The sequence below is a fragment of the Cenococcum geophilum genome (assembly GCF_001692895.1).
Source record: "Cenococcum geophilum 1.58 unplaced genomic scaffold K441scaffold_44, whole genome shotgun sequence".
Taxonomy (NCBI): domain Eukaryota; kingdom Fungi; phylum Ascomycota; class Dothideomycetes; order Gloniales; family Gloniaceae; genus Cenococcum; species Cenococcum geophilum.
The window spans coordinates 1,036,441-1,048,182 of record NW_027137602.1 but is presented as its reverse complement, the minus strand read 5'-3'; the positions used below and the strand labels follow the sequence as shown (position 1 = coordinate 1,048,182).

Genomic DNA, 11,742 nt, shown 5'->3' with positions numbered 1-11,742 from the left:
ATATACAAGAGGGACTATAAGAATGGCAAGGAGGAGTAAGGATCTAATATTGACGACGCCAATACCTTATTGCTATATAAACTAGACAATAGTAGTGGCGATAATAAAGATATAATAATACGGCTAACGACAGCCTATATTACACTTCATCACGTTTATATTAATATAATTACCGATTACTATAATATACTATAGCTAAAAGAGCTTGTAAATATAAAAATCTAATATATTCTAAAAACTAGCTAGTCCGCAGACGGGTTTCCTAATATTGTTAAGGATGTCTTTAGCCTAATAGGTGACTTAGTATTATATAATATAATTACCTTAACAGCGGCCAAGTACATTAAAGAGCTTATTAAACTTAAGGACTTTATAGAGCTGGACGTTATAGGCAATTTCGCTATTGGCATTATACGGATAGCGATTACCGCATCTAAGGATATAGAGGAAAATTTTATACTAAAACTTTAAGCTATCTAATCTCAGCTATAATAAACAGAATTACTGCTTTAATCTACTAAGGCGAGGTATGCCGCGGCTAAGCGTAAAAGCGAAAACATTAATAACTGTTTTAATACCCTCTGCACGACCAGGACCTGTTATAATATTGGTTATAGAGCCGAGTTTATATATTATATTAAGGATAGTAGTTATCTATCCGACCCTAATTACCCTTATATACTTTGTTGCAAAAGGTATAAGTATTATACATAAGTAAAGATATATAGCTTAGGAGATCGGCTTAGGTAGGAAGTCATTATATAATACTTCTCTTCCTTTCTCCGTTTAGGTTGATCTAAGAAATTCGAATGTATATCTTATCCATAGTCGGTCCGTTAGATATTATATAGTAACTGTATTATCTATCTCCTATTAGCCTCCCCTTACCTTACCCCTTACCCTACCCTTCATCTTATCCTTTACCTCACCCTCACCTTTACCCTTACCCTTACCCCTTACCCCCCTAAACGAATTACAAAATCCCAGTTATTGTATCTATTCTACTAAATACTAGAATAGGATTGGATAATAATAGACTAAAATAAAATAAAAAGTGGTAAAGAATAATAAGATAAGCGCGTAATAACTAAGAAAAGGTCCCATATATAAGGAACGTATAGTTCTGAATTTACTAGTTATATACCTTTCTATAGGATTCTCATATAGGTAAGGCGACTTACCTAGCGATGCCTCTTAATTGGATGCTATACGCTATGCATAAGGGCTGCGTGATTTTTAAAATGCTTAAGTCCTTTAATCCACTCTAAGCAATAAGGATGCTTATAGTGGAACCCCTGCCTAAATACTCCTTCTATAACGTGATTATTAAGATACTTCTATAGTGTATCCTTCTTTATAAATGGGCGGGTCTGCTTTAGTATTAAGAGTTGGTTATTGCTGATGCAGATAAGGTAAATAAGATTAGTAAACGTTATAGGATACGGTAGCTATATTATCTTAACACCCTCTTCCTTAATTAGGTCCGCGCTCCGCGTCTTATTTAGGTTTTCTTAAAAAGGCGAGTCTAAGCTAATCTATTCTTTCTGCCGCTTTACCTATTAATAGGTACTAGTATTGGCGTCACTTATACCTCTTTTTACGCCTATTATACTTTAGTCTACTTTAGACCTAAGTTAAAATCTAATAGCTTTGCTTAGGATCCTATTCTGCCAACTCTTTTATTAATTATAATACTTAACGAGATTGCGGATAAACTTTATATAGAGTTTTATAGCGTGTCCTTCTTTAAGCTTATTTAGCGGCTAAGATAGTAATTTAGCAATAGCAGTATATTCGCGAAATTCATACTATACAGCTAAATGGGTGGGAATTTCCGTCCCAACGCTACCACTAAGCCATCTTTTAATATCGTGATCGTTAATGGCGTTATAAAAATTGAGAATAACCTAGTCCTCTTTTTGTTTGTATAGGGCGTTTATAATACTATAAAGTTTACGTCTAGCTTTATTGTAATGGTTATATAGTTTTATTTCCTTCGCGGTATTAATAGGGTGATATCCCCGGCTCCTGATCTTTTGCTTATATCGCTCTCGTTTCTCGCAAAGCTATAAAATATTAGGGTGTTAATTAAGTTCTAGCTGGAATTTAAGCTTCTACTTGTTAGTTAGACCTATAGGGGCCCGCTTATCCCTTAAGATCCCTATCCGTGCAGTATGTTGGATAAGGTCGTCCTGCAATGGAGTCCTAAAGTAGATTGACTAGAAATCGCGCTTAATTAAATTAGGTAAATAAAACTGTTAGTAGGTATTACCGTAATGACCTATTATCTAATTTCGCTCTTCTAGAGTAAGGGCGCCTAGAAAACTTAGTTAATATATACACTTATATTAAATTAGGTACTTACTATTTAATTTCCTTCTAGACGCTTATTATAGCTAGTAAAGTTTAAGCGATTTTTTAAACCTAGCCACTTGGCCTAACTATACGTAGTAATTGCGGCATTTCTGGTAAGGGAATGCTTTAGTGTCCGACACTCCCCTATAACTAGCCATTATCGTAATATCTTAAAAGATAGGTCGTTTTTCTATCTCCTTTTTAAACTTTACTTTAAAACTCTCTTTTTTTGCTAGGATTTTAAGTCTAAAAATCTCTTCCGGTAAAGTGTAATAGCGTTAAAATATATTATCCGTAATAGTAAGGCTTATAAGATAGGATAGGATATAAAAAGCTAGAATGCTTTTAAGACGGAAAATGAACCTCTTACTATAGGTCTATTAGCACCATTTGCGCCGTCTTTAATTAACGTCGCTATATACTATCTGCCTGTGCCTCTAGAATTCTTAATATATATAAGACTTACGAGGGCGACAGTTATGGTTTAATTAAAGTTTTTCGCATCGCGAACTTTTAGGATTGTAATATGTTTATATAAAAGCGCTTTATTAGAGCCTCTCGCGCTTAAACTTTTAATAAGAGCTTAGGGTCTTATTGCCGTGGCACTAAAGAGGAGGAGGATTACTCCTATCTGTACTTAAAAACGACTATAGTAAGGCTTCGCGTCTATTATTTAATAGGCATTAATAATTATATATAAGTCCTATATATATATAGCATCTTTTTCTTTCTCTAACGTGTCTAGCTTGTATATTGGCGTTAAGTAGGTTAGGATCTACTGTAATAAATTAGCTAGGATTTTTTTTAAAAAAATCGAAGATTACCTATATCTTATATATCAAGTTCTGCGCTATTGTTTATACTATAGCCTGCTATATCTATAAATTTGCATAGTATTTGTCTCTAGTACGCCTAGGTTATACTTTCCTTCTTAATTTAAGAATTCTTTATGCGCTATTTGAGGTATATTTTAAACGTGTTAGCCGCGCACTAATAAAGGGCCTCGGTTAGGTTAGACTTAACTTTTAGGCAGAACCTAAGTATAAATTATTAGTATTATAAGGTAAATTTTGGTTTAAATATAAATGAACTTTTCTTAATTCCGGAACTTATGCTTAATAAGAGAAGTAGACTAGGGCTTCTATTTTAACTTTGCCCTTCCTTAGTCCTTATAATACGCAATCCTCTACCGTAAATATTCCCCCTTAGAATTGGCGTCTTCCCTAGCTCTAGAGTTAGAGCTCAAATCTAAGTCTAAAGCTGGCTTAGAATAAGACGGCTTGCCTGGTTTAGAGTCTAAGCTAGAGGCTAGATCTATATTTCGCTATTTCTTACTTTAAAAAGGTATAGTGGTTAAACGCGTAGTATTTTAGTGCTTTAGTAGCTGCTAGTTGCCTATACGCAGAAGCTAGCTTAAGAGCGACTGCTGTTAATGGGAACGCTAAAAAAGGCTCTATGGGAGATTGGCGTTCTTAAGAGCGGGATAAGGCAAAAAAAACCCCATAGGTAGAAACCTAGAAATCGAGTATTAGAAGTAAACGATATAATAATAGGGGAAAATGCATACGTAGCTACTATAGGAAAAGGGTTGAAGGAGCGTAGTGCAGAAGGGAGGTTTTGTCGTATAAGGGTAGTGCTTTTGGCGGAGGATAAGGATAAAGGTAGGTGGCGGACGTCTATAGCTTCTTAAATAACGTTAGCCGCTAAGGGCTATTTAGGGAGCTTCGAGAGGTGCGTTATAGGGCTACACGCGCAATTCTAGGTTTAGTAGGTAAGTGAGGGAGACCCTGCCGTCCTTAGCATGCTTAGTATATTATAAAAGCGGTAATAGATATAGGTTTAAGCGAGGAGAAACTGCCTCCTAAAACGGGGGGGAGGAACCTCTAAATCCGGCTGCGTCTTCCCCAATAACAAGATTCTAGTAGTAATAAAAGTAAAAGTAATAGTAGGGGTAATAGTAAAAATAGTAAAAATAAAAGATTAAAGGTAATAGTAGAGGTAATAGGGGTAAAAATAAAAGTAGTAGATTAAGTAGCTATAAAGGTAATTTTAATAGTAATAGTAATATAGATAAATTAAGTAGTAAAGGTAGTAAATATAATAAAAATAAGAGTAGTAATAATAGGTATAGTAGTAGTAATAGAGGTAAATTAGATAATATTAAAGATAATAAAAGTAGAAGTAATAATAGAAATAGTAATAAGGGTAGTAAGAATAGTAATAGGGTAATATAAGTAATAAAGGTAGTAGAAGTAGTAATAATAGTAGAAGTAATAATAATAATAAAAATAATAAAAGTAGTAAATAATCTTAACCTTCTTACTTGCGCTATATTCTTTATAGTATAACATTATAAATAAAAATTAGTCCTCCGTTAATATAAACCCCTTTAATACCTTTACTATTTACGCCGTTTTTATACTAAATACTTATAATTTTCGTCCCTTATGCTAGTATACCCCTAGTTATAGACTAAAATAAATAATCCCTCCTTAAATCTCCGTACCGCCTATATATAATTAAATACGCCTTAATCTTTCTATAGAATGCCTCTACTGCCCTTTATATTACTCTATTCTTTATATATAAATTTCTTCTTTAGCTTCTCCTTTACTAATACCCATTTAAACAGCTATCTTTTATTATTTTCTTTAAATAGGTTATATACATCTTTTAGGAAGTTCTAGCCTTTTATTATCTCTATATAGTTATTATATAGCTTTTTTAACTTTAAATCTAGTAGTTATATAGTCCCCTCTTAGACTATACCTTACTTATTAACCTCTAATAAGAGTAATTCCTATAGTGGCTATAATCGGACTGCTTTATATAGTCCCTTAACTATTAACTATAAATCTACTAGCATAAAGCTCTACTTCTTAATTAAGATTTTATTACCGTTCTATACTACCCTTCTTTCCTTATATATAAAACCCAATCTATAAAAGTAGGTACTCTACTATATATTATTAATATTATAAATTAGTAGACTATCTTTTTTACTAGCTTAAACGTAGACGGCGCCTTTATATTACTCTTATATACTTTTAAGCTCTATTTCTATAGGCTATATATCTCTTTTTACCGTACTATATATCTAGTAGGCAACTAATATATATATTACTATTATAATTGCTAATAAAACTAGTATAAAGTTTTAAGCCTTAACTTATTTACCCTTATTTGCGTCTAAACTAATTACTATTAGTCTGCTAATAATGCCGCTTTTATACTTATTTGCTTTTAGCTTATAATTAAATATAGCTATTTAAAACGCTAAATAAGCGTTTTTAATCTTTTGCCTTTTGGCGTAAATGTTTAATCTACCCTCCTCTTTATCTCTGCTAGTAAGCAATTAAATAAAAAATAAGTATCCTTTTTATCGCGGAGTTAGTATATACTATAGCCTTTTAGCCTTTATATACGTTCTCTATAAATATTAAAGAATTTTAACCTAGTAGTTACTATACTTGCAGATTATTTATACCTTATACTTTACGTAAAATAGTTACTTATTTAAACGTTCCCTAACCTTATATTTATTAATATATTCTAACGCAGATCTATTTATTATATTTAACCAATATATCTAAAATGCTCGCCTAATTAATTATCTTATTACTTTATATATATCTACTAACCCTTTATCCCCTTCTCTCTCTACTAATTAGTTTAAAGAATAATGCCGCTACTACTGCCGCTACCTTTTTTATTGCCCCTATTACTCTTTTAGCTCTTCCCTAATAGCTAGCTATATTAAATTAATTAATTCCTATTAAATATACTTCTACGCGTACTCCTTTTAACCTATAAATTCTAGCTACCAGTTTATAATAAATTAATTAGTATTACAGACGCTTTAAGTACGATGTTACGACTACTTAGGGAAGAGTTAGACGAAACTAGTTGGTTAATATAAGTACGGTTTAGGATAGAGCCGATAGAACCATGTAATAAAGAATAGTAACTAAGGTTATATAACGTAATCTATATAATCTATAATAGACTAAGCAGAGCACATATATATCACGTATAAGAAGGATTTCTTAGGAGTACAGTTGTGTATTTAAAGGACTACAGTCCCTACCTAGATAGTTCCTTCCTTATAGTAATTCTTAGAATATAATTAGAGTTAATCTATTAGGCAACTACTCCACTAGTTATTATTACGTTGTTAACTTTAATTTGCATTACCTATACACCTAACCTATTAACGAGCATATTATAGTACTTGCTATAAGGTTCCGTTATATAATTACTACCTAGTTAGAGTATCAAATATAGAAAGTTAAATAATATGCCACTAAAAGTAGCCACTATAACGCTATTAACGGCGGCAACTACTTTAAGGTTAGGAGGTGATACCAGTATAGTAGATACTAATTTATAGCAACCTATAACGGTCGGATAACTATAAGAGATAGTTAACTAGTTAATAATAAACAATGCGGCGCCAGAAGAAAGGGTTAATAGAATAGGAGTAGTAAAGATTAAGTTACTATCGATTAAAAGGTACTTAGGAGAAAAATTAAAGCTTAAAGGATTTCTTACGTAAATGTACTTTAAGGTTATATAAGAAGGAGCAAAGCTGTTAATACCTATAGATTAAATAGCCTATGCAGGACTATTCCTATTAGGAAAAGCACTTAAGTAGTTTAAGTTTTACCTTATGGAAATATAGGCAAACGGAATAATAACTACTAATTAAGAGGTGTGGTTTATATTCTTAAGCTAGGGAGGGTTTACGGAGCAATTTATATAAATATTTAGAGACCTAAATGCAGTAACTATAGCGGAAAGAAAACTCCAAGACATTATACAATAAACCTTAGTAATTAAGTATACCAAGCAGTTCCAGACGTTAGCTATATAAGTTAAGTGGAATAATAAGGCGCTTATAGTATAGTATAAATAAGGACTTAAGGCTAAAGTCTAGGACGTAATTATCTTAATAGAAGATATAGACACCCTATAGGATTTAATAGATTAAGCAATTAAGATTAATAATTGGATTTACCAAAGGGAATAGGCTAAGAGAGGCTAGGATAGAGTTCCACAGTTATATAAGGCGTAGAGTACGTAATAACTAAAGCTAAGTTAAAAAATATGGTATAGCGCAGAGCTAATAGACCTAAGTAGTACTAAAGAAGCCTATAAGAGATGGAGTAAAAAACTATAAAAACCTAAAGGTTAAGGATCTAGTAATTATAGGACTAAGGAGTAAAGGCTAAACTAGGGATCTTAGTAGCAGAAGATATTTAGGCGGACTCTATAGCAAAGTTAATAGTTTAAAGATAAAGCTTATATAAATTATAGAAAACAAGGTTACTTCGCAAGGGATTATAAAGATAGTTAGAGTTACTATATAATAAAGGGAACTAGACTAGCAAAAGACATATATATATAAAGGGATAATAGTATACTATAAAAAACAAAAGAATATTTAATTAGAAGTTTCGCGTTCTATTAAATAACGCATACTAAATTTATAAAGACACTAAGTATAGCGTAAGCTATTAGCCATAGGAGCTAAAAACCTTAGAGTATAGAGGAACTAATAAACTAGTTCGTAGATCGGATATTAAGGACAATAAATTCGATATAGGCGAAACATCTAGTAACGATAAGGCGATAAAAGTAGCTTACTAGGAGTATATAGACCTTAGAGATATTATAAAAAAGTAAAGAATAATTCCACTATAGAATAGGGAACATTAGTAGGGATTAAGACCCCACGTATAAGGTAGTATTGCCAGGGTATACGGTAGGGAGTAGGCAAGCCAAGCATAAGTTATATAGGGAGTCGATGGAAGAGGACGATATAGTAAAGAGTAGGCAATAGCCTTGTACGGAGACGAACCGATGAGGAGGGAAAGGGCTGCAAGCCCGAGGAGCTTATAAGGAGGTGCCAAGCCTAGCCTTCGGCTAGGCCTTGGCTACCCCTTAGAGCTCCTAGGCGATACAGCCGAGTAAGGGCCAAAATAACCCTTATACCACTAGATATGGTGTCTATTGCTTTACAAGATATAAGAGAAGTAGGATAGTAAACCACTTCGGCACTTAATAAAGGTAAAAGGCCAAAGGCTTAAGATTCTTAAGAGGAGATAAGAGATAACTAATATTTTTAAGATAAGATAAGGTAGAATTAAGGACCTATAATAGATAGAAACCGATAGAGTAGGGTAGTAGCTTAGTTTAAAGATATATAAATAAGCTTGGGATAGAGTTTCCTATAGGCATAAGACTCTTAAGACAAGATAAGTAAGATTTAAGACTCTTAAGACAAAATAAGAATACCTAAGCCTAGGTAGACTAAGGTAGGAGCTAAGCTTAAAATAAAAGCAAGCTTAGGATTAAAAACCCTATAGGACTAAGACTTTAAGACACGAATACGGACTATTAATAAGATTAAGAAGCAAGAAGACTTTAAAGATCCACTTATAAGACGCGAAAAGAAAGAAACCATAAAGGAATTTAGGGTAAGAATTACCTTATAGCAAAATTAGAAACTAGATAAGAGATCTAGCATACTAGGTCGTATAAAGGACAAAGTACCCGTATAAAGAATTATTAATAGGCCTAGAATAGGTATACTAAGAGCTAAGTAGCTTACTAAACTAGAACAAGAAGAGGATTTAGGGATTTTAATTAGGTTTAAGGAATAATATATAAAGGGCTGTTACAATATAGTAATAAGAAGATACTTCCTTACGGATAAGCCGTATATACTTAAAGGGTTATACTAAAAGTAGTATAGATAACGACATAATAACGAGTAGAAAGATTTTTATATATAGCTAAACAAAAAAGTTGTCTAAGACTATCCAATTGTAGAAAAGGCTATAAGTTATATTAAAGCCTTAATTATAACGTCTAAAGATCTAAAGGAGTAATTAAAGGACTAGAGAAGTAAAAGGCAAATCTTAGTACCTATAAACGAAGTTATAACGCTTAGATTAATACGAGAAAGGTTTAAACTTAAGGATAAAGACAAGCTAAGAGTTAACCTAAAACACTAAGTACACTATATATTGGCATAGATTACGTATATAGATAATATAGATAATATATATAAAGCACTAAAAGATAAGAACTAAAAGTATATAATAAGGATATATTAGGCACCAGACAAGGCAAATTATAGAAACGCTAAATATATATATAGTTGGCACCTAGTAGAAGTGCAAAGCTAAGGGGACTTAATACTTTAGCTAGGAAGATTCCTTACGGAAGAATACCTAAATAGATAATAGTAGTAGGAATACCTAGAGAATATATGTCTATAGTATATTAAAAATAAAAAGCGAACTAAGTATTAGCTAAAAGAGGACTAAGTATAAACAGGATTAAGCAGCTAATAGTTAGAAAAAGTAGAGGCCTATAAAACTAGAGGGAACTAGTAATAGAGCCTTAAACCCTTAAAGGAATTTAAGGACAATACCTAAATTTATAAGTTAAATAGTAAAATTAGCAGTTTAAGGCATTAATAGATAGTGGAGTAATAAGGAACCATATTTTACTAGTAGCAGTTAAAAGAATGGGGTTACCATATAGGAAAAAGGAGTATCCTTACCTATTAGTGATAATTTTAGGAGATCTAATAGCCTATAGAGGAGGTATTATTAATCTCAAAACAGGACCTATTTAGTTAACTATTAAAGGGAGATAAATTAAGATGTCTTTTAATACATTACTATTAGGAAATAATAAGGCAGTACTAGGAATGCTTTAGTTATAGGAATATAATCTAAAGATTAATTAGATTATAGGTTAGGTTAATATTAGAGATACTTAACGCCGCAAAATATAATAATAAGCTAAGATGGTATAGTACTAAGTAGAAATAACTTATAAAAAAATAGAAAAAGGACTAAGTTATATACTAAAGAGATACTATAAGTATGGTAAGAAACTATAGTTACTAAAAAGTAAAAAGCTATTAGAGTATATAGTATAGGACTATAAGATAGAATTAGAACTAGAAATAAGTTTAAGGTTTTTTCTAATCTATAAGCTTACTAAAGAAGAAGGTAGAGCATTAAAAGAGTTTATTTAAGAAAACTTATAAAAGGGATATATTAAACTATTACAGTTATTAACGGGTTATCTACTACTATTTATACTAAAGAAGAATAGCAAACCAAGGCTATATATTAACTATAGGCAGTTAAACAGCATTACTAGAAAGTGTTATAGAAGTAGGCATAAGCTAGAATACAATGTACTAAACAGGGTAGTAATTGAAGAAGGCTACGTACGCGTAACTATGCGTAGTTAATATAAAGACATTTAAATGCAGAAACAGAACAGGTTAGGTACAGGTATAAATAGGGGTTGTAGGGGAATATACGTAGGTGTCTTAGGACAAACATAAGCACGGGTTAAGAACGTCAAAACGCGCAAAGACGTAAGAGCGTATAAGTCCCGTAACAGAAAGGATAGGTATTCTTTACCCTTAATTAGCGAAATCTAAGATATAATAGGTAATGCGCAAATCTTTACAAAAATAGATCTAAGATGGGCGTACCATTAGATTAGGATTAAGGAAGGCAATAAATAAAAGGCAGCCTTTAGGTTAAAGGAAAGTATTCGTACTAACTTAATAGCATAAGTAAGTCGTATCCACGGGCACAAAATACATATAGTATTATATGCTTATTTAGATAGTAACTGTCAATTATATTAAAGCAGACTACGTGGTCTATATACTGATGCGTTCCCCCCCTAATTAGTTAGTGCTTTATAAGTGCACCAAACGCGTAAGCGAGTGGTTAGTGCACTAAACGCGTAAACGCGTACCTGGCGTACCGAACGCGTAGGTACGCGGTTAGTACAACAGGTGCTGTAATTATATACTAGCGGTACTTAAAAAATAAAGCCACTTATATATAGTCTCCGTAATTGCTTTAATAGAACTATAGAACATAAAAGAAAATACATAGGAAACTCCTCCCGAGGTGCCTTCTGGGCTACCTTCCAAACGGTGCCCTAAGCTGGCTATAAGTCCTGCTTACAGTCCATAAAATGAATCGTACGGCCTTTTGACGGGCCGTAGACGTTCCGTAAATACTCCGTCAGTCTCGTTCCACCCATTCTATAACTTCTAGGTTAAGCTTATTTGTATCAATTAGGGTTTTAAGGGCTTAATACGGTTTTGCCTTAGTTATAGCGTCTACTAGGTTATTTCTACCGCTAATCTATTTAACCTCCGCAATTTCACGTCGTTTATAGGCCTAATATAAGCATATTAGGTCGACTATAAGCCTCTTCTTTTATGTCGTACCTAGTTTAACTAGGCAGTCGTAGAGGGACTTTAAATCGGTGCACAAAACCAGGGGTAACTGCTCCAGTTATAGAATCTTTTAAACCGTTAATTTAATTGCGGCT

General features: G+C 32.5%; 3 protein-coding genes across 3 annotated transcripts; 2 read left to right on the top strand and 1 right to left on the bottom strand.

Moving 5' to 3' along the window:
- Window positions 1-537: 537 nt before the first annotated feature.
- Window positions 538-714, top strand: K441DRAFT_577773 (uncharacterized protein; the record flags this gene model as incomplete). Its single annotated transcript, XM_067644260.1, has 1 exon — window positions 538-714. A coding segment is annotated over one exon (177 nt), but the record flags the coding sequence as incomplete, so codon positions are not given.
- Window positions 715-1,907: 1,193 nt separating this feature from the next.
- On the bottom strand, window positions 1,908-2,066 carry K441DRAFT_577916 (uncharacterized protein; the record flags this gene model as incomplete). Its single annotated transcript, XM_067644269.1, has 1 exon — window positions 1,908-2,066. A coding segment is annotated over one exon (159 nt), but the record flags the coding sequence as incomplete, so codon positions are not given.
- An 8,396-nt stretch (window positions 2,067-10,462) lies between these two features.
- On the top strand, window positions 10,463-10,653 carry K441DRAFT_731496 (uncharacterized protein; the record flags this gene model as incomplete). The annotated part of the gene is made up of 1 exon (XM_067654231.1): window positions 10,463-10,653. A coding segment is annotated over one exon (171 nt), but the record flags the coding sequence as incomplete, so codon positions are not given.
- Window positions 10,654-11,742: the final 1,089 nt, after the last annotated feature.